Here is a 23,904-nt window from a genome sequence, read left to right as displayed (position 1 = left end):
TTTCCTAAATGTTCTGCATATAAAATAAAATATTGAACTCACGATAGATATTTTTATGTCTTTGGGTTAGTGATAGAATTTCTTAAACAAAGTATTAACTCCGTATACTGCATCATATAAATATCAGTTGAGTGTGTATTTATGTCTGTGTCTGAATGTCCAACAATGATGATCTAAGAATTTTTCTATTTAAACCACATACTGGGATTTCAAAAACCAGGGCTCTGATACAGCTTTCGTGATTAATCTGTGTGGCTTTTAATTTCATTTTAAATTAAAATTGAATGCTGCCCATCTAGTCCCTGGAGTGGCTGTGCCAGGTATAGCGGTGTGTTTATGCTGATACAGCCATACCCTGTCACCTGTCGCCCTGGAGACTGGTGCCAGGTGCTTCTCAGACAGATGGCCAGGATGAGGGTTGCAGGGTATAGGGGAGTGAAGCCAGCCGCCCACCCAGGGCTGGAGCCTGTGACCTTGTCTCTTTAAACTTTTCTCATTAGCTCTGCTACTAGCTTTCCACAGGCAGCCACGTCCTAGGACTGGCAAAGGCTAGGAGGTGATGGAGGCGTTAATACCTTTTAAACAGTGTTTCCGTCAAAGCACTTAAAAGGCTTATCTGCGTAGAAGTGAGAAACTATAGATGGATAGACAGGTGGAGATCTAGACAGTAAACATGCATGTATGCATTTCCATAAACACATATCCCAGTGTATTATTTCCACAGACATTTGTATGGCCGTATCCGTACTCTGTGACTGTCCCTCCTGAGGACTCTGGGGGGAAAAGTAAATAGAAAACTCTGAGTGGATTTGATCAATTCCTTCTCACTCTCAGTGACGATTTTTCTTTCACTGCCTTTCTTCCTGCTTTTGTTCACCTCTCTCGGCTTTGAAACATGCTCGCCCGCAGCCCATCCTGGTTCATGGGAACTTTCCATGGCTCCCAGGCCCCATCCCCTGCATCACGCCCTGCCTCCCCCGTGTCAGTGAAAGGGCAACGTGTATTTTCACAGGTGGAGCCAGGGTTCACACACACAGACCTCAGTGGCCCCAGCTGACTCTGAATACAGCCTAAACAGTTTAGTGCACGTGGGTGATTTTTTTTAGGGAGGGCTACAGTCTCTTCTCTTTGACAAAAGAGAGGTGTAGAAATGAAAGTAAGAAATGACTATATGACAGATTTTGTTTAAATAATTAAAATCTAAAGCTTTTGAGAATTCCCTTATTTGTTGCTTTTTTTGCCTTTTTAGTAACTAACATTTTAGTATGGGTGAAATTTTTCTTTTGTTTTAATAATTACCAGGTGACTTAACTTAAAAAATTAACAGGTAAGAGGAACAATGAGAAAGACAGAGTTTTTAAAAATCAGAATAAGATTATTATTGTAAATATAAAAATGGCTTATAATAAAATGTACTTGCCCTGCCATGATTCCCACGATTCATTTATTGTGTTGATTTTATGATTAGATTTTTCTTGAATTGGTTAATTTCTTTTTTTTTATTTTATTTTATTTTTATTTTTGCTGTACGCGGGTCTCTCACCGCCGCGGCCTCTCCCGTTGCGGAGCACAGGCTCCGGACGCGCAGGCTCAGCGGCCATGGCCCACGGGCCCAGCCGCCCCGCGGCACGCGGGATCCTCCCGGACCGGGGCTCGAACCCGCGTCCCCTGCATCGGCAGGCGGACTCCCAACCACTGCGCCACCAGGGAAGCCCTGGTTAATTTCTTAATGGGGATAAACAATTTAAACAAGCCTCTTAGACCATCAAGGTTTAATTCCATTCTTTGTAACAATATAATGCAGAATAATATGAAATAAGGTTTATCTCATGGTCACTGAGACAGCTAAAACAGTGGCTTATCAAAATTATAGTAGGAAATAACTGATTCTCATAGCCTTTTTTTTTTTTTTTTTTTTTGCGGTACGCCGGCCTCTCACTGTTGTGGCCTCTCCCGTTGCGGAGCACAGGCTCCGGACGCGCAGGCTCAGCGGCCATGGCTCACGGGCCCAGCCGCTCCGCGGCATGTGGGATCTTCCCGGACCCGGGCACGAACTCGCGTCCCCTGCATCGGCAGGTGGACTCTCAACCACTGCACCACCAAGGAAACCCCTCTCATAGCTTTTTAAAATTTGCTCTTCCGCTTCCACAGGGGACGCCTGTATTTGTGCACGCTGGCCCCTTTGCCAACATTGCCCACGGCAACTCTTCAGTGTTGGCTGATAAAATTGCCCTGAAACTGGTTGGTGAAGAAGGATATGTAGGTAAGTCACTTTTTTTAAATGTAGTTTTTGAAGAATATTGAAGAAATCTGAAAGGTGATGGCTGGAACAGAGTGAGATCCATTCTGACTTGAAATATATTCTTGTAAGCCCACGTTTCAGAGATGGCCTCAGTACTGGAAAAACCCTAAGGTCTGGGCTGTACTAGTGACATGACATTGTGGTCGAACCGCAGATTTTGATGTCAGGTGCATGTGGTTTAGAATATAAGCTCTGACACTTGCTGACCACGTGACTTTGGGTACAGTGTAATGACCTCTGAGCCTCAGCTTTCTCAGCTGAGAAATGGTGATAACAATATTGTATCGAACCTTATAGGGTTATTTTGAAAACCAAATGAGATTATTTATTCATTCAACAAATATTTATTGACAACCTAACACATACAAGGCATGCAACTCAGAGCTGTGGCTGCGCGGTGAGCAAAGCAGACCTAGTACTGCCCTGCTGGAGCATACTGTGTGTGTAATTTAACAGGAGAAAATGCTCATTAAATGTTAGCCAATACTAGCAGTTATAGTAATACTGATTACTTGAGATGAAATCAGTCGGCTCTTCGTTGAATCTGAGTGTGGTTTTGTGGCCTAATGGAGGGGAGATTCCCAACCATTAGACTAGGACATTTTTATTAGTAAGGCCTCAGATGTTTTGCTGCTGTGAAGCTCTTCTTTGTGGTACCTGCTTCTCTCTGGGTTTTGTTGGACATTCCAGCCATAAAGAGGGGGACACTGCCATAGAGTTTGCTCAGTCCGTGCCAGCCCCAATCCCACCCACAGTATTAAGGTTGTAAGAAAGAAAAAGATAAACAAGAATTCATGGAATATCACCTTAATTTGACATCTGAGGCATTACACTGGCAGATATTCACATGCCAACAAGTAATTTACATTCACTGCGTGAGTGTCTTTAATCAAGTCTAGCAATTGCTTTTTTCACACTGATCGTTAGCCTTGTATCTCAGAAGTGAGTTATTTTACGTGAAAAGATTCTGCTGGACAGAAGATCTTAGCTCTGCATTTTTACACTCGGCCGTTAAAAAGATCACTCAGGGTGGCTGAGTCTGTTTTAAGAATTCCTTGTAGACATACAGTCAGGATCAAATGAGGATTTATGTAGTTCATTTCTCAAAGGTCTGCATTATACAGCTCTCGTGCACTTTGCTGCTTGGGTACGAAATCCGCTATGAGAGTAGCTAGACATGCTGTCTAAGTGGATTTGCTCAATTGATAACAGCGTAATTGTAGAGCTAATGGAGGAGGTTGAGTAAGGGCAGGCACTGAAAAGTTGGACGCTTACGTGAAGTGTAGGTTCTAAAGCATCAACTCCACAAATAAAAGAGTTTCTAGAAAAAAGCACTCTATTTTATGCTGACAGAGCTCTCTGCCTCTGTACCAATCCTTCCTTTATCAACACATATTTATAGAACATGTGTTGTCATGGCTAAGGATTTTTAAAGGCATATGCTGGTGATGCACACAGAACATACTAGCTCTCTGTGTGACCTTGGACAAGCCATTAGCATCTTTGGGCGTGTCCCTTGTAGGCAGTCTCATCTGAAAAATGAGAAGCTGAACTAGACAAGGAATTGGATCTGGATAGTTAGCCATGGACCCAGAGTTAGAAGCTGTGGAATCAGAACCCTGCCTGGTAACATGACTTGAAGCCATTTACTTAACTTCTCTAGTCTCTGTGTCCTCTCTGATAAAAGGAGAATACCTGTGCTGCAGTATTTTAATGAGTAATATCAAAAGAGAATGTGCTTTTTAAACCTAGAGAACTATGCAAATGTCAATAATTGTGTGAATTGTTTCTATGATCTCTTCTAGTCTAAGAGGCTGTAAACGGGAGATAGTTCAGTGACAGTGAAATCTGCCCACTGCCAGAGGTTTAGAAGCCTAGTTCTAGAATCAGAGTATCTCTGTCAACTCCTTTCAAGTTGTGTAACTTTAGGCAAGGTAACCCTTCTGTGCCTCAGTTTCCTTATCTGTAAAGTAAGGATTTTAATAGGACTTGCCTCATAGGTTTGAAATGAGGATTAAATGAGACCATGTATAAGTCCTGGCATGGCACCTGACACATGGTAAGACAGGATAATTCTTAGCCACTTCTTATTATTCACTCCATTATTGATACATGACTAATGGAGGTTAAATTTCCTTTTTTATTTAGTTTTTATTTTCAACTGTGGCAAAATGCTTAGAACATAAAATTTATCATTTTAACCAATTTTTAAATATTTATTTATTTACTTTGGCTGCGCTGGGTGTTAGTTGTGGCGTGCGGGATCTTTAGTTGCGGCATGCGAACTCTTAGTTGCGTCATGCATGCGGGATCTAGTTCCCCGACCAGGGATCAAACTGGGGCTCCCTGTGTTGGGGGCATGGAGTCTTACCCACTGGAGCACCACGGAGTTCCCATTTTAACCATTTTTAAATGTACCACTCAGTGAAATGCTTTCACATTGTCGTGCAACCGTCACCATCATTCATCCCCAGGACTCTTCATCTTGCAAAACTAAAACTCTGTATCCGTTGAACAACAACTCCCCGTCTCTCCAGTGCCTGAAACCACCCTTCTACTTTCAGTCTCTGAACATCACTATTCTAGGTAATTCATACCAGTATTTTTCCTTTTGGGACTGGCTTATTTCACTTAGCATAACGTCCTCAAAGTTCACCCATGTTGTAGCATTTGTCAGAACTCCCTTACTAATTAACTAAGGCTGAACAATACTCCATCGTATGTATGTAACGCATTTTGTTTATCCATTCATCTGTCCATGGACACTTGGGTTTCTTCCACCTTTTGGCTGTTGTGAATAATGCTGCTGTGAATATGAGTGTACAGATATCTCTTTTTATATTATTTTTAATATATAAAGATCATGGTCCATTATGTATAACTGTGTAATACCAGCGACTTAGATCAGTACAGACCACAAGACTCAAGACCTGTGGTGTTAAACTCTCACGAAGGTGGCAGATTGATGCTGCAGCTCCATGAAATGCTGGGAGCAAAGTCAGTGTCCTGAGCAGCGGGAATAAGGAACAAGCTCTTTCCCCGCTGCCTGGTCAAGCCCGCCCTGTGGGCTGGTTCATTCCTTGCGCTTGGAATACATTTATGGAAGAGTGCTCTCGCTCCCAGTTAATATCTGGTGCCTTTAAAATATTTTTTAAAACATTCCTCTAGTCCCTTTGGTCACAGAAATAGTCTCATTTTATTAAAAGGATATGGGTCCAGTCTCATGAAAACTCCAAATTTCATTCAAATTGAAGCTTCACCCTGCCTTCCTGGGTCTGCCTCTAGGCGACAGTGGGATGGGGAAGGTGGCTGCTTCTCTGACCCCCCTCACCTTGCACTTAGGTCGACTCTGGCCCCTCCAGGGTTGAAGGTTGGCCGTTCGATGGTACCAGTCTGGCCTCTCCCACACTCTTGGCAGAAGACCTCTGTGTGTATCTCCATTTCAGAAAATCCTGCTGCTGGTTCCACACCTGGTCTCAGGGTACCACAGCCCTTGGACCTCTGACCTACCATCAGTGGGAATGTAGTTACATCTCTCGCACAACCCTGTCATGGGCTGTTTCTTTTCAGCTCATGGACATTTTTCATACCCCGGTCCCCCCCTGTGTCCCTGATGGCAGTGTCACTCTTGATTCTTTCCAGTTGTTCTGCTACAGCCTCATTAATTAGCTCCAGAAAAGGGGCAGCAGCTCTGCCTCCTTCCCACTGCAGGCGTGGAGTGGGGCTGGCACATCCATAACTTTCTTTGAAGAAATCCTTCCCCACGATTTCTTGTCAACCCCTTTCTTTGAAAGGTATCTCTTGGACTAAGGGATGCAAAGTGTATTTTCAAACAGTTCCTTTGCACGTGCTGCTAGGTCTAGCGTTGTCCTTTGGCACGTGAGCAATTGACATGGTTTTGGGGTGTCAGGCAAAAGACCCCCATTTTAACATCCATCTACAGAAGTTAAATGCAGTAGTACGGGTTTGTCTGAAGTCTGAGTATGAATTTATGTCCATAGAAAAGTCGTTGTATATAGGAGACTCTCTTAAGATAAAAAAATGCTCAAACTCAAAAAGATTGGTAATTTGGAATACATTCAAAAAATAAATTTTTCATGATAAAAGATACAAGATTAAAAAGGCATGTGACAGATTGGGAGGAAACATTTTCAAAGATAACAGACAGATGACCAGCCTTCAGAATAGATAAACCGCCATGGACTACAGACTGATTTTTTTAAAAAAGGGACTTCCCCTGGTGGCGCAGTGGTTAAGAATCCACCTGCCAGTGCAGGGGACACGCATTCAGTCCCTGGTCCGGGAAGATCCCACGTGTGATGGGAAATTATTAGAAGTCTTGCCCCCCACCCCAATCTCATTTCTCTGCCCTCCCCACTAGAAGTGCCCACTGTCCTGGATTTGGGGTGTTGATGCTCGGGTTTTTAGTTATTGCTGCTAACTTACATATATTCTTTAGTATATATCAACGATTTTCATAAACTTTTTTAAAACTTAGGAGTAGGACCTCTTAATTACAGGTCACCAAATTTTACAACCTGATCTTCCAATGCTTGGGTGGAATTCACTTAGAATAATATTAAGTTAGACTAATTTGTGTGTGGGGGGGTATTCATTTTGATTCCAGTATGGTTTATTGGTCATTTTCTGCTATAATACTGAAAATCCAGGTAATGGAGAGCAGCCACACGAATTAGATTGCAGGCTTCAGCCGCCTGGATTTGAATTGCTCTCTGCTGTGTGCCCACTGTGACCTTAGGTAGGGCGAGTAACCTCCCCGAATCTTGGTTTCTCCCTACCTAACTCAAGGCTTGTTTTCAGGGCTTAGTGCAGTAATGCTGGAAAAGCACAGACCCTGGTGACTCTGGCCCAAACAGAACAGTGGACGCCAGCTGCTGTTACCACGTTAAGATGCTGACGATCTTTACTTTTAAGATAAACCTTCACAAATACTAATGCGTTCTTTGAAGTGAAGAATATCTGTGTTCTGACAATGGAAAACACTACTGCTCGTTCCCTTCTCAGACAAAGGCGTTTAGGACCATTATCCATAGAAGGGATCTGAGATTCTGAGCAGATCCGATGATTCCTTTGGGTTAGGGGAATCCTTCTGGAAATATGGGGATCCTTCTGGAGTCCTTCTGGAAATGCTGTATAGTTACCAGGGAGAAAGCAGAATGCCCTGGAACCCAGCAAACTCACAGGTGCATATGATACCCAGTACAGTTCCCTCTTTAAATTTTAAAGTCTTACTTGCTCACTACTGAAATAACAGGAAAAGGATTTTAGAATTTACAAAAGTAATGTGGTGGTGTATCTTCTCTAACCAGTTGCATCTAGCAACTATGAAAATACCACCACTTCTCCGTTCTCTTGTCAACAGATATTTAGGTTGTTTCCAGTTGTTGTGTTATTGTAAATAGGAAATGTTGTGATGAGCAGACATTCTTGCTCTTATCTCCTGGTGCACTTGTGCAAGAGTTTTACCCTAGGAAAGGATTAGATATGCTGGTAACATCGTACATGTGAATAACATAAAACAAGAATTTTCCCTTGTTAAAACCTCTGCCCCTCCTCCAGCTATCCCTTCCTCTGTAGGCTCCTTTGCTGAAGCATCGTCCCGGTGCCTGGGCTCATCCTCAGATCCTTTCTCTTGCTGCCCTATACTTTCACCCTAGGACCTGACTGACCATCTCCACACGTAGCCAGGACCTTTCCTTGACCACCATATAGCCAGATGCCTCCTCACACTTAAAAATTTCTAAGCCATATTTTTGATTCTCTTTCCATAGGTCCCAGTCCTGCTTCCCCATCTCAGTTGATGACAGTTTCATTCTTCTGGGTGCTTTTGTCAAAGGCCTTGAAATCATTCTTCCTTCCTCTTTTTTACTCACACCCCAAACCCAGTCCATCACAATGGATGTGACCCAACCACACCCGGCACATGGCTGCCCCACCTGGTTCAGGTCACCACCGTCTCTCTCCTGGGCTGTGTGACAGCCACCCCGCACCCCTCCCTGACCGCAGAGTCTGTTTCCATAACGCCACCAGAGTGGTCCTGTTGAAGCCCCAAGTCACACTCCATCCTGACTCTGCTAAGACCATCCGGCTTTGTAGCTTTCAGAATAAACCCAAACATAATCTCTTCCACCATCTGCCCCTCTGATCTCATCTCCTGCCCTGCCTTTCCCCCAGTTTGCTGAGCATCTGGCATGGGTGCTCCCCGCCGCCTTCCGCATCAGGGCCTCTGCACGTGCTGTTCTCACTCTCAGAGCTCTCTCGTAACTACATGGGTTGCTCCCTTGCCTCTCTCAAGTCTCTGCTTATGTGTCAGGGAGGCCTTCTGCATGCATTCTAGCTGAAAGAGCACCCGCCCCCCCACAGTACCCCCGTCTTCTGTGCTGCTCCACTAGACATGCAGGCATTTGTGTGAACACTGTCTGTCTCTCCACTGAATATAAATCCTTTAAGGCACTGGGTCTTTGGCCCTTTTGTTCACTGCTATATTCTGAGCTTCTGAGTAAATATCTAGTAAATGACTCCCCAATTCAAAGAACTCCATGGAGCTGGGGAGCATCCATTAATTTTCCACCTCAGAAGTATAAAAAATTACAAACATGCATTCTAAGGACAACCCTGGTTCAAATACCAGCTCTGTTCCGTATCAGCTGTGACTTTGAATGAGTTATGTAGCCCAGTGTGTTCTCAAACTCAGCATAGCCATTCCCTCTTTTTATACCAAACACTTGACTATCGTAAATAAAACTCAGGTACTATAACCTTCTACAGGTAATTTCAAAACACAATGTAATATTTTAGTTGTGATATAAAACTATTTTATGGTAACATGATATGTATTTCAGTATGTATTTATTAGGAAAACTACTTCGACCACACTAAAAGATATTCTGAGTAGTGCTTGCACATACACAAGAATTCGTTCACAGGACAGCCTCAAGTGCAGAAGGATTAGGCGTGTTTTCGGCACCTCAGATGTCACAAGTGGTTATCGGCGTTGGTGATGCGATGTTCTGCCAAAGTGAACATCTCTTGGCAAAGTTCCGAAGAAAACAAAGTTAACTTTCCTTCAGTTTGCACTCTTGTTTGCATTCCTTAAAAATGATAGCTATTGATAGCTTGATTTGGAGTTTTTATGTAAAACAGATTGTGGGGAGGGCTCTAAGGTCATATAATCACAATCATGTTTTCCAACTACGAGAGTGGAAGGAAAGTCAGGTGGGGCAGGGGAGAAATCTTTGTGGGACTGTCCTGCACGGTGCAGGGTCTCCAGTATCCTGGCCCCACCCACATCTTGAGGACCTGCTGTGTGCTGGGCCTCCTGCTGGGGACTTCCTCTGTGTTTTATGCATATGTTAATATGTCTTATACCAACCTTAGGACGCAGTTGCCATAATACACCCCATTTTACAGGTGAAGAAACTGAGTTAGTAGTTGCCCAAAGGCTAACAGCTAGTGCAAGGGGGGAGCAGAGATTTGAGTCTAAGCCCCGGCACCGAGCCTTTGCTCTTAGCACTGTGCTTTACTGCTTCCTAAATGTGCACTTTCATTCTGTATCACCATTATCACATAGCCCTATGCTTAGCGTGTAACCAGCACTAAATAAATGTTTTTTTAAATGAAAAGTTAATAATACACATCAGTTTACTGAATAACTTATCTACCGGTAAACATGTCTGGATTTCCTCTAGGCTTTTTATGGTAAACATTGGCATATTTGCCCGGTGGTTTTTTGAGGCAATCATTCATTAATTAAAAGAGTAGTTAAATAAGAAGAGTAAACAGTTTCGAAAGGAGTTTTGAACCTTAGGAATGTCTAACCTGACCTTGACTGTTTCTTTGTGTGCCACAAAATGCAAATTTATTTTCAATGAGTTATCTAGCCTACCCCTACTTAGGACTTACGTGTATTCTAAATAATGTGCTCGTAATGTAGTTCTGCTTTCCATCATAAAACATGGAGTTAAAATAAGACCCCTGTCAAAACACTGTCTTGCAGGGATTAGTGCTGTGAAAGTTAACATAAAATGATTTTAAAATGCATAACCTTTTTGAGGATTAAAAATAAAAATGTCCACTATGCAGTGACTTTAAATTTATATTGTTTGACTACTATCTTCCCCCATCTTGGCTGTGAACTTTTAGCCTGAGGATCCTGAGAAGAGTCCAACTACCCTTACTTAATGTATAAATTGTAGTTTAGAAAATTGCAGTTACATGAGGTTGTTCTTAAGCTTTTAGCAATGTTTAATTACAATATTGCGCTGTTCTCACGCAAAGAAAACCTAGTAGAACTTTGAGTAAGGAATATAAGGAAGCTGACTGTCACTAAACGAGTAGTGTATTCTTGTGTGGAACTTTTTATATCTTTTTGGGGGAGGGGAGAGAAGATTGGATTCTTAGGGCTTTCTAAAAGTCTCAACCTCTTGCTAGCTTCAACCATAAATGTTCTTTTAGCCGTTAATGTTTTGATGTAAGTAATGTAAATTTTAAAAACTACCTGAAGTTTAAAAGAACTATGTCAAGCTACTAAGTGCTTGGTTATCCAGTTCAAAATAAAGCAGAGTAAAGAAGTAACTCTTGGGCTTCCCTGGTGGCACAGTGGTTGAGAATCTGCCTGCGAATGCAGGGGACACGGGTTCGAGCCCTGGTCTGGGAAGATCCCGCATGCCACGGAGCAACTGGGCCCGTGAGCCATGGCCGCTGAGCCTGCGCGTCTGGAGCCTGTGCTCCACAGAGAACAAGAGAGGCCGCGATAGTGAGAGGCCCACGCACGGCGATGAAGAGTGGACCCCGCTTGCCACAACTAGAGAAAGCCCTCACACAGAAACGAAGACCCAACACAGCCATAAATAAAAAAAAAAAAAAAAGAAGTAACTCTTTACTTGAAGAAAGAGGTATCTCAATGGAATGATAAAGACTTCATGCAATAGAAGACTTTAAACAGATTTGAAAAACAGAAACTAACAATCAGCATCATATTAAATATTGAAGTCCTAAATGTACACGAATGTATTCAGGCCATGACAAGGATACTCACGATGGGGCTTCCCTGGTGGCGCAGTGGTTGAGAGTCCGCCTGCCGATGCAGGGGACACGGGTTCGTGCCCTGGTCCGGGAAGATCCCACATGCCGCGGAGCGGCTAGGCCCGTGAGCCATGGCCGCTGAGCCTGCCCGTCCAGAGCCTGTGCTCCGCAACGGGAGAGGCCACAGCAGTGAGAGGCCCGCGTACCGCAAAAAAAAAAAAGAATATTTATGATGATCACCATCATTATTCATCATTATTCTGCAAGTATTAGCCAATGTAATAAAACAAGAACAATACAAACGTATAAATATTAGGAAGTGATAAATTTTCCACTATTTATATACAGTATGATTGTATAATAGAGAGTTCAAGAAATTTATTTTAAGTAAATTGGTTGGTTGGTTATTTGGATGCAGTGTAAGTATGTAATAGTTTTTCTTTATATCAGCAATAAACAGATACTGTAAAAGGGGAAATATCCTATTTATATGTGTCCCCAAACTATAAAATACCTAGGGATAAATTTAATAAGAAACGAGCATATAGAAAGAAAACCATAAAATGTTATTGAAAGGCACAAAGCAGGACTCTTGTCTTTCAATAACTCTCTTGTTTTTTAAGGAACCTCCATACTGTTTTCCATAGTGGCTGTATCAATTTACATTCCCACCAACAGTGCAAGAGGGTTCCCTTTTCTCCACACCCTCTCCAGCATTTATTGTCTGTCGATCTTGTGATGTTGGCCATTCTGACTGGTGTGAGGTGATACCTCATTGTAGTTTTGATTTGCATTTCTCTAATGATTAGTGATGTTGAGCATCCTTTCATGTGTTTGTTGGCAGTCTGTATATCTTCTTTGGGGAAATGTCTATTTAAGTCTTCTGCTCATTTTTGGATTGGGTTGTTTGTTTTTTTGATATTGAGCTGCATGAGCTGCTTGTAAATTTTGGAGATTAATCCTCTGTCAGTTGCTTCGTTTGCAAATATTTTCTCCCATTCTGAGGGTTGTCATTTTGTCTTGTTTATGGTTTCCTTTGCTGTGCAAAAGCTTTTAAGTTTAACTAGGTCCCATTTGTTTATTTTGTTTTTATTGTCATTACTCTAGGAGGTGGGTCAAAAAGGATCTTGCTTTGATTTATATCATAGAGTGTTCTGCCTGTGTTTTCCTCTAAGAGATTTATACTGTCTGGCCTTAAATTTAGGTCTTTAATCCATTTTGAGTTTATTTTTCTGTATGGTGTTAAGGAGTGTTCTAATTTCATTCTTTTACATGTAACTGTCCAGTTTTCCCAGCACCACTTACTGAAGAGGCTGTCTTTGCTCCATTGTATATTCTGGCCTCTTTTGTCATAGATTAGGTGACCATATATGCGTGGGTTTATCTCTGGGGTTTCTATCCTGTTCCATTGATCTATATTTCTGTTTTTGTGCCAGTACCATACTGTCTTGATTACTGTAGCCCTGTAGTATAGTCTGAAGTCAGGGAGCCTGATTCTTCCAGCGCTGTGTTTTTTTTTTTTCTTTTCTCAAGATTGCTTTTGCTATTCAACGTCTTTTGTGTTTCCATACAAATTGTAAAATTTTTTGTTCTAGTTCTGTGAAAAATGTCATTGGTAATTTGATGGGGATTGCACTGAATCTGTAGATTGCTTTGGGTAGTGTAGTCATTTTCACAGTATTGGTTCTTCCTATCCAAGAACATGATATATCTCTCCATCTGTTTGTGTCATCTTTGATTTCTTTCATTGGTATCTTATAGTTTTCTGTATACAGGTCTTTTGCCTCCTTAGGTAGGTTTATTCCTAGGTATTTTATTCTTTTTGTTGCAGTAGTAAATTGGATTATTTCCTTAATTTCTCTTTCTGATCTTTCGTTGTTGTTAGTGTGTAGGGATGCACGAGATTTCTGTGTATTAATTTTTTATCCTGCGACTTTACTAAATTCATTGATTAGCTCTAGTAGTTTACTGGTGGCATCTTTAGTATTTTCTATGTAAAGTATCATGCCATCTGCAAACAGTGACAGTTTTACTTCTTTGCCAATTTGGATTCCTTTTATTTCTTTTTCTCTCTGATTGCCATGGCTAGGACTTCCAAAACTAAGTTGAATAAAAGTGGCGAGAGTGGACACCCTTGTCTTGTTCCTGATCTTAGAGGAAACATTCTCAGTTTTTCACTGTTGAGAATAATGTTTGCTGTGGGTTTGTCATATATGGCCTTTATTCTGTTGAGGTAGGTTCCCTGTATTCTCGCTTTCTGGAGAGTTTTAATCATAAATGGGTGTTGAATTTTGTCAAAAGCTTTTTCTGCATCTACTGAGATGATCATATGGTTTTTATTCTTCAATATGTTAATATGGTGTATCACATTGATTGTTTTGCGTATATTGAAGAATCCTTGCATCCCTGGGATAAATTCCACTTGATCATAGTGTATGATCCTTTTAATGTGCTGTTGGATTCAATTTGCTAGTATTTTGTTGAGGAAATTTTGCATCTATGTTCATCAGTGATATTGGCCTGTAGTTTTCTTTTTTCGTGGTATCCTTGTCTGGTTTTGGTATCAGGGTGATGGTGGCCTCGTAGAATGAGTCTGGGAGTGTTCCCGCCTCTGCAATTTTTTGGAAGAGTTTGAGAAGGATAGGTGTTAGCTCTTCTCTAAATGTTTGATAGAATTTGCCTGTGAATCCATGTGGTCCTGGGCTTTTGTTTGTTGGAAGATTTTTAATCATAGTTTCAATTTCATTACTTGTGATTGGTCTGTTCATATTTTCTATTTCTTCCTGGTTCAGTCTTGGAAGGTTGTACCTTTCTAACAATTTGTCCATTTCTTCCAGCTTGTCCATTTCATTGGCATAGAGTTGCTTGTAGTAGTCTCTTATGATCCTTTGTATTTCTGTGGTTTCAGTTGTAACTTCTTTTTCATTTCTAATTTTATTGATTTGAGTCCTCTCCCTTTTTTCTTGATGAATCTGGCTAAAGATTTATCAGTTTTGTTTATTTTCTCAAAGAGCCAGCTTTTATTTTTATTGATCTGTGCTACTGTTTTCTTCATTTCTATTTCATTTATTTCTGCTCTGATCTTTATGATTTCTTTCCTTCTAACTTTGGGTTTTGTTTGTTCTTCTTTCTCTAGTTGCTTTGAGTGTAAAGTTAGGTTGTTTATTTGAGATGTTTCTTGTTTCTTGAGGTCGGATTGTATTGCTGTATACTTCCCTATTAGAACTGCTTTCGCTGCATCTCATAGATTTTGGGTTGTCATGTTTTCATACACATATGCCATGTTCTTGAATGGGAATAGTCAGTGTTATCATCATTCCTCTGTCAAACTAACATGTAAATTACTATAAAATTACTGTGCTATATATCATACCATATTATGGTATAGCACAATAATTATGTTGGGGAAGGAAAAAATTTCCCTCTACCCTTGCATGTTTTTCTGGCTGACCTAATAATTACATTTACATGAGACAGATTAACGGAGAAAAACCAAATTTAATCATGTACGTACAGGGAATCAGAACATGAGAGATTCCAAAGACAATCAGGTAAAATGAAGTATATATGTCATCCTGGACTAAGGAGAAGGTTGTAGCGTCTGGGACTTCATAGGTTATGCAGGCAATTCACAGGAAGATGAAAAAGCAAATGTTTGGTAAACAAATGTTTCCTTGATTAGGCAGAGACAGTGGGACACAAAGAGGACTTTGATCTCCAGGCCCTGCCGAGTACCCCCCCACCTACACCTGACCCATATTCTTTGTAGGTATCTCTGGTGAACGTGCTGTTCCTGGTTCAAGCCCTTTACCTAAATTCTTTCAGGCAGTTAAGGAGGAAGTAAAAAGAAAGAATTCCTGAGTCTTCTGTTTCTTAAGAATAATCAACATAAAATAATCCTCATGTCAATGAGACACATTTTGGGGTGGAAAATCTCGCTCTCCTATGGTTACTGTAAAAACAGAGGAAGATGAGCTTCATCGTTAAATCAAGAGCAACATTTGTTTAGATTCTAAAAGAATAAATGATGACGATAGAGAAGAAAAAAAATTTAAAGAACAATGATTTACTTAACTCTAGATATCAAAACAAGATAATACTGCCATAACAAAAAAGAGGAATAAACAAAGAAAACTGATATCAAAGGAATACCTGTGTCCTTAATTAGACTTACTCCATTGTATGTAGATATTAATAATTTGATAAAGGTAACATTTGAAATCAGTGGCCAGTGGATGTATCACTGATGATGTTCAGACATTTGACTATTAATTTTTTTTTTTTCCATCCAGCCACACTAGTCTTCTTGCTATTCCCCAAACACACTGGGTGCTTCCACCTCAGGATCTTTGCACTGGCTCTTCTCTCTGCCTGGAGCACTCTTGTTTTTTTTTTTTTTTTGGCCACCCCACACAGCATGCGGGATCTTAGTTCCCTGACCAGGGATCACACCCGTGCCCCCTGCAGTGGAAGCGTGGAGTCTTAACCACTGGACTGCCAGCGAAGTCCCCTGACTATTAATTTTTAAACATAAGCTTTAGAGTCCTTCATCACAATTTATTCTGAATAAAGATGGATTAAATTTTAACGTGAACGTTAAAACATAAAGCTTTAAGAAAAAAAGCGAAAAGTATGGTATTGTTGGTGTAACATCAAGGTTATTAAAAAGAATAGATGTATATAGAACATGGAAAGAAGTTCACGGTGCATAATGTAAAAGAAATTACGCTGCCAAACAATATTTATAATGTATTTCTTGCATTTTAAAATTATGAAATAAATATATACCTGCAATTAAAAGGTATGAAAGAAGTATATCAAATGATTACTTTTATTCATCTGTGGGAAATGGGGTCATGGTGACCTTCACTGTGTTCTTTACGTGTTTTGGTATTCTTGAAATTTTTACAGTTAGTGTGCATTACTTTTGTGATTTTTTTAAAAACAGGAAAAATTGATTTAAAATCTGAAGTTATTTGACATGCAGAGTTAGGGAGAAATGGTTTTTAGGCAGAGTGCACAGAACAAACAAATGTGGATGGGAAAGAGTTGGTGGGTTCTGAGGATAGTTTAGCTGGAGTATAAGACGTGGCAGAGATGAATTTCATGGTTAGATCAGGTCATTTGGAGGGGAACAAATGCCGATCTGAAATGTTATGCTTTCAATTACTGGTAGAGATAAATGGACAGTTCTTCAGTAGTGGTTCCATTAAGACTCCCTTGAGAAGATGGCGTTTGAGGGAGGTTTTGAAAAACGTTTAAGATCTAATCCAGTAAAAGGGGACAGAGGGGAGAAAGATCAGTATGTGTTCAAGGAATCACCAGGAGTTCAGCCAGCTCAGCGATATGGCAGAGAAAACAGACTGGACCTATATTTTCCACGTCCTTAAAGGTCACGGAGAAGAGCATACAGTTTCTGATCCATGAGAACTTCCGGAATGATTTTGTAGTGTTACTGTTATCAGGACTCCACTGGAAGATGGGGTTTCTTTCCAAACTACCCCTTTCCCATCAGGTAAGACAGTCCACCTTCCTGAAGAGAATGAGTGAGGGGAAGGAGAGGCCAAAGGGTTATATCTAACTGGCCCCTTCCCCAGTAAAGGACTCGGTTAGCAGTTACAGATGTGGGTCCTTCACAGCCAGCAGCACTACTTCTGGGTATTTCCACAAGGAAAGAGCTCAGAAATACAATGTTGAGTGAAAAAGCAGCTCGTGGAATTGTAAATACAGTCTCACACACTTAAAAAACATACGAACAGCACTGTATTTTGTTTATGCCTTTGGACACGTGCAGAAGAATGAAAACATGACCCGCATAAGCACCAAGTTAATATGAATTGCTGACCGTGAGAGGAAGGGAAGGAGCGGAACTGGTACCCGTGCACGAGGATAGCCTTCAGCTCTGTCTGTGCTGTGTTACTTCTTTGTAAAAGGAAAATAAGCAGTTGTGGCAAAATGTTAATGTTTGTTATTTATGCAAGGCGGGGGAGGAATATAGGTTGGAATTTAGGAGACAGGCTGAGGCTAGAGGCGTAGATTGGCAGCTGTCTTTAGTATGTGGTCAAGTCTTTACTTTTTTTAGAGCTAAATCTGGATGCCAACAGTCATGTTGAGTGGGTCAGGGCCTTTACGTTACTTTCTAGCAGGAGTGATGGTTGTATATAGCCATCCATGCTCTTCCATTTCCCTTGATAATGGGAATGGTAGAGATGTGGACAGTAGATGACCTGAGGGATCAGACAGCCTGAGCCCCGGCGAGACTTTCTCTCTACAAACTCAATGTGGAGACGTGAAGAGATTTCTCAGAGGTTGCCCTTGTAGCCTGCTGTCCAGAGGCAGTGAGGATGGCTTATTCATCCACTAAGAACTCCTTCTTGCCCACTGAGATGTTCAGTTATGTCCTGAAGAATGAGAGGTGTTTTTTTAATTTTTATTTTTCATATATCCAAGTGTTCATGTACACAGACATACTGAATTTTAGACACCAGCGACATGAGTACATTCTTTTGATTGCCCTCTACCCCAGCCCACCTCAGTCTTGTTTAGTCCTTTTTTGTTTGTTTTATAAAAGTGCATGAATGTTTTGGTCGACTAGATTGTTTTTACTTTTTAGGGTCAGGCAATAGTTTAATAATAAATTCTAAAAATATTTAAAACAACTATGAAAATAGTTCTTTTTTGCCTTCAAGGAACACTTCTTTGTTTAGCACGTACACAGAGGAGATAGAATTTAGAGTGGGAACAGTTCTTAAAGTCAGATGAACAGGAAACCCTCTTGAGACGTACCGCGTGTCCTCTTCTACCGCAAACTGACGTACCGGTTTCTGCTGTCTTGATTTAAATCTGTGTCTGGAGCTTTCGATTAGACCCTCTCTCACTTACCTTCAGTGACATAGCTTTGAGGCATCTATCAAAGAGTTACAGCCACTCTCAGCCTCAGAAATTTTAACTTTTTCATCAGCAAAACTTTGAGTAAATCTCACATCTTCTCTAAATTAGAAATGTAACCTTGTCTTTAGTCCCAGAGTTACTGTTGTGCAGAGAAAGAAAACACTGCATAACATTCAAATTATGTGCAAACTGAAATGACAGAAATGAAAAATGCTATCACGTTTCTAAGTAGGCTTTATTTTCACAAAGGAATCAGCTAGGATTAGGTTCACCCACACATAACAGCAATAGTGAAGAAAGTGGCCCAAAGCAAATATAAGTTTATTTCTCTGCCATGTAAAAGAAATCCAGGGTAGACAGTCTCGACTGGTATGTCATCTACTCAGTCATCAGGGTGTGCCTAGTAGCCCAGGATGGTTGCACAGGCCCCAGCCATCACATCTGTAACCCAGCCAGCAGGAAGGAGAATGAAAGGCATATCACCTTTTCTAGAGCCTTACTGGAAGTCATACAACACTTCTGTTTACATCTCATTAACAACCTTGGTCTCATAGCCATACCTAGCTGCAAGAGAAGCTACGACATTTTCTGATTCTGTATGGGCTCCTTTAAATAGAAAGGTGAGGTTAGCATGACATAGTTCAAGAGGTTTTCCCAGACTCAGAATCAAGTTAATGCCAAGTCATCCATGTCACTATACCTCACTCTCTCTCTCTTTTGTGCGTGTGTGTGTGTGTGTGTGTGTGTGTGTGTGACAATACCTGCCAGGGTTTAGAGAGAGGAGACCTTTGACTTCTTTGACTTCTCTACACAAACATGCTTAGGATTACCTTCTAAGTCAGCCAAACTGACAGGCCCACTTTCATTCTTAAGTAAATCAAAGATCAGTGTTTTCTTGTGTGATACAGATAATCATATTTCTATTATTGGTACTTAACCCAAGTTGGACCCCACTTCTAGATATAAGGCCAGTCTGGGGACATACCTAGAGCAGGAGAAAGAAACAGGGGTGGCAAATGAGGGTTTTTTCTTCGTTTATACAAAATAAGAATGATACCAAACTTTAGTATCAGCTCCTTCTGCACATAGGGATGGGGTAGAGGTGCAGAGGTGGGAACATGACAATTATTCCTGACCCTTTGTTACCTTTCCCTTATAAACTGTGTTTACTTGGACATCTCAAGGACATGTTCCGTGGTCAACAGTACAGAGAGATTCAAGGACATAAATAACAGCAAAAATGGTTAAAAGTGCCCGATATATTTTCTCCTTCACATCAGATTTTCTAGTAATCAGTAATATGTTTCTACTCATATATATTCATTTTATAGACGGAAAGGATTATTTTTTAAATAAGCCAAGGAAAAAATATGCTCATCCCTCCTTTCGGGGCAATTATCTTTACTTTGAGTTTTTTAGACTTGCAAGTAGGAATTACTGGCCTTTTCAGTGAGTCCTCATTTGTTCTGTTAAATCGAATCCTTGCAAGACCTTGTACCACTGGACGGGCAGAGGGGCTTGTCTATTGCTAGTGACCAGGTCAGACACACTGAAGAAAACATGGAAAGAAGGACCATGGAGACCATTTCTGCCCAGAAGAGCCACTGGATCAGTGAGGGTAACATTGCATCTGTGCCCCTAAACGTACTGGTAATGGCTGATAACACTGAGGTTAGGGTCGTCATTCCTTTGAGCTACCTGTGCCGTTTGTCCCAGTGCTGAGCAGAGCGGGACCAGGTCTGGATAATCATTAAATCGATCTTGTGAGAAACCAGTGGGGCTAGACGTGACTGTAAAACCAGCCGGTCTGTCTCCCTTCCTCGATAAGAAATCTGCAGAGTCTGGGCCAGTGGCTCTTGAATGTTTTGACTGAAACCCAGAGCATAAAGTACACTTTATATCACAAAATGCATGTGTACACACGTGTGCAAAAATGGAATCAGTGTCTTATGAAACAAGACTACTTTCTCTTATCATATGTCATGTATCCTAATATTTCCTATCCTATTTCTTCTTTTTTTTAAAATTCTTGTTGCAACCCAGTAAATTGATTATGTAAAACACTAATGGGTCTCTACCTTCAGTTCAAAAATTCCTGCCCTGCCTGCTTTTATTTAGTTAAATACGTTGTAGAATCTTCCAGCTTTCAAGTTTAGAATGTTTTCCTTCCATCTTAGTTTCTTTTTCTATAATAGAAGTTGTCATACTAGGAATGTTGGTAGATTTAATTTGTTTCCAAACTCAGGAATCTTGGTTTCTCTTGCTGGGTTTCTTGCAGTCACAGAAGAAGCTAATGTAGTTTTTTGGATGTTGTTTTTTTCCCCTGGGAACCTTTGAGATTAAACGTATTTACCTTTTGACATTTATGCTTTTTTCCTCCTTGGCTTGGTTTTCATCAACTGCTCGATGAAAAATGTTCTATTTCATCTTTCCATTACTTTCAATCAAGGCATGTTGTTAGCAGAGACTTTCAGAATTTGTTTCAAGTTATTTTCCTAGTGTCCGGTTTTCAGGAGCTGCAAGAGAACAGCTCTGCCCCAAGCAGTCACCCAAAATCCAGGCCCTTAGCCAGAACTTTGGGGTACCACAGTTGGCTAAAAATGGAAGGGTTAAAACCCTGGTCGAAGCCATGACATTGTACAGGTGCTCATGATCTGTACAAGCAGTTGGCATCTTTGGGTAATGAATTTATGAATTTAATTCAGTTGGATTTTTACAGAGGAGGTAAAAAGTAACATGTATAATTTAATTTTCATCTAAACATTTTTTTCAAAATCAAATATCACTTTGGTCAAAACCATTTTACAAAACAAGATGTATAACGATGGGTTCAAATAACAGGAACCAGTGTCTGTACCTAATTAATTCTCTGGAAGAAGGATTCTGGATCCTGATACCAAAGTACATCTAAGTGGCATTACTGGTATTTTTGAAGTTTTTATTACTACCAAAAACAGATAGTTCATATGGACCTATGTCCTTTTTATACTTTCCTTATCTTCTCTTTCCTTTTCTCCTAATAAATCCCCTGTAACCGTCTCATGCTTCTGTACGACTACCAAACTTCCCCTAATGTGTGTAAGCACTGCCATCACCAAAACGGTAAGAAAGAGGAAAGGCACGTGTGAATATTAATAATTTTTTTCTTTTTTAATTGGTTTCTTTTTCCTGTGCCCAGCTGAATCTGTATACTTGATGAAAATTTGACCCTAAGACATTTAATAAAACCGAAGAGCAGGGGGGCTTCCCTGGTGGTGCACTGGTTGAGAGTCTGCCTGCCAATGCAGGGGACACGGGTTCGAGCCCTGGTCTGGGAAGATCCCGCGTGCCGCGGAGCCACTAGGCCCGTGCGCCACAACTACTGAGCCTGCGCGTCTGGAGCCTGTGCTCCGCAACAAGAGAGGCCGCGACAGTGAGAGGCCCGCGCACCGCGATGAAGAGTGGCCCCCGCTCGCCGCAACTAGAGAAAGCCCTTGCCCAGAAACGAAGACCCAAAACAGCCAAAAATAAATAAATTTTAAAAAAAAAGAAAAAAAAACCTAAGAGCAAAGACAAGTCCGAAAGAGCAGAAAGGATTTCATTTTTTTGTAGAATTTCATAGTCTTAAGTTGGATCCTTAAAATTAATACGTTCTAAATCAAGTCCCCCCACACTTTTTTTTCCAGCTGTAGTAATAATACAGAGCTTCCCCTGTCATTTATTGATTCATCCTGGTTTACTTAGTCTCCTTCTAGTCATTGAAAAAATAATTAAAATCCTCGAAGGCCAGCAGCCTACCTTGAGCTGCAATTCAGAGTTTATGTGCTTCTGTGACTCTGAACTCCACTTGCCCTGAGTTTATCTGTAGACAGCTGCAGTGGAGTAGACATGTTTACATAGGGTAGAAAAAGGCAGTTTGAAGAGTCCAGTTTCCATTCCTTTAGCATTTTTCAGGAATTATAGCCCACAGTGCTTCAGAATGAAGCCTAGTCCGGCATCTACCTTACTTCCTCCTGTACAAAGGTTTTGTTTTCATTTCTGATTTGTCGTGACAAAGTTAAGTGCTAACTGAATGAAAGCTACGGTTTTATTTCTCCCTCTGTTTACTAGAAATTCTTTTGAGGATTAAGTTAGCAAAATCTGCCCTGTGCAGACATACTTCTTATCTCAACCTATTTTGAGCTAAACTGATTGCAAAGGCTAGTTCTTCTGTGAGCCCTCTAACAGTCCATAAATTCAAGTTCATGTCCCAAAGTAATGGGGATTCACTATGTTGTGTATTTGATATGTATGTTGGTTGCGTGTATCGTGGAGAGAAAAATTATTACCATCATAAAGTGGCTGTGAAATCTGAAAATTCTAATCTTCTGAGTACACATGGAATAAACCCTTAGTGACACAGCAAGGTGGAAGTTCAGTTTGCTATGATAGTGACAATATTCAGGTGTCTCAAGTAGCCAGAAACTCAGGGACAACTCTCGGTGCCTCAGTTTAACTCTATCCCAGAGCCTAAGGAGGGTTTTCCCCAGTGTAAAAGCAAAAACGAGAATTTCAGATCTGAAGCATTTGTTGCCTTTTCTCCCACCGTGGTGTGCAATTTGGAAAGGAAAACCCAAACGAGAGTTGGGGGGCTGGTCATTTCCCCAGCCAGTGCTGGAGGGTGGACGCCTGGCTTGGAGGAGGCTGGGAAGACCCATCTTGGGATCTGACTCATCCAGTGAAAGGTGGTGAAATACCCGCTGACTCCCAGAATACCATCTGGTTCTCAGGAGGCCAGATTGCAGAGCAAGTGTTCTCTACCTGTGACCTGTTTCTGCTGATGTTGGATACCAAACCCAGATGGAGCTGGTCCTTGGCAGCTCTTTCTTTTTCACCAGTATACTGCCCGCCACTGCCCAGAACTTAGCACTGTAGGCTGAGGACTGGGAAAGGATGAGGTTCATTATCCCTAAATGAATTGCTCTAAAAGAGAAAAGAACTTTCTGAATTGAGAGAGAGAGAGAGAGAGAGAGAGAATGGAAGGAAGGAGGGAGAGAGGGGAAGGAAGGGAGGGAAGAAATATAATAGAGAAGAAGACTGCAGATTACTTTCTTTTATCACAGCAGGGCCACATTGCAATTAGAAAACAAGTCTGGGGTTCAGGAAAAGAATCTAGAGCTACATCTTAGATATCAAATTACTATTGAAGTATAAGGTGTTGAGATTTACATCTTGGTACACAGCTTGCCAAGCGGCTGAGTTAAAGAAATGCTGCAGTTATACATGGACAGGGCAGGATGGAGTAGGGGCCTAGCCTGCAGTCAGATGGATCATGATTTCCATCCAAGCTCTATCGCCTTCTCACTGTTTGATCTTGGGGAAAAATCATTTAAACTTTTACATCTTTAACTTCATAATCTGTAAGCAGAGGATGAAGGCGATAAAAAGTGAAATGAGCTGGAGAATGTCTAGTGCATTGCCGGGCACACAGGCATGTCAGTAAATGTCAACGTCTGTGCCTCTCCCCAAGCCCCAGTTTCTATTTGAATAGCTTTTCCCCATCATATATGTTTGTTCTTAGTAGTAGGACAGATCATTGCCATCACCCGTGTTGTCCTGTATTCCTCGCTTCCTTACGAAGTTGGTGCATCAGTCACCTGTGAGACACTACTTCTCATCACCGGGAACTGCCGTGTTGTAGTAAACAC

At 41.1% G+C, this 23,904-nt stretch overlaps 1 protein-coding gene across 6 annotated transcripts in view; it reads left to right on the top strand.

Moving 5' to 3' along the window:
* MTHFD1L (methylenetetrahydrofolate dehydrogenase (NADP+ dependent) 1 like) overlaps nt 1-23,904 on the top strand; it is a 211,983-nt gene that overhangs the window by 80,231 nt on the left and 107,848 nt on the right. For all 6 annotated transcript variants that reach the window (XR_004352578.1, XM_032651641.1, XM_032651638.1 and 3 more), the window contains one exon: nt 2,152-2,263. Coding sequence is in view for 5 of the 6 variants with exons in the window: in XM_032651641.1 (XP_032507532.1) it covers nt 2,152-2,263 (112 nt within the window). In the remaining variant the exon portion in view is untranslated. The remainder of the gene's footprint in view (nt 1-2,151; nt 2,264-23,904) is intronic.

This window comes from Phocoena sinus, chromosome 12 (genome assembly GCF_008692025.1).
Source record: "Phocoena sinus isolate mPhoSin1 chromosome 12, mPhoSin1.pri, whole genome shotgun sequence".
NCBI classification, from domain to species: domain Eukaryota; kingdom Metazoa; phylum Chordata; class Mammalia; order Artiodactyla; family Phocoenidae; genus Phocoena; species Phocoena sinus.
This window is presented reverse-complemented; position numbering and strand designations above follow the sequence as displayed.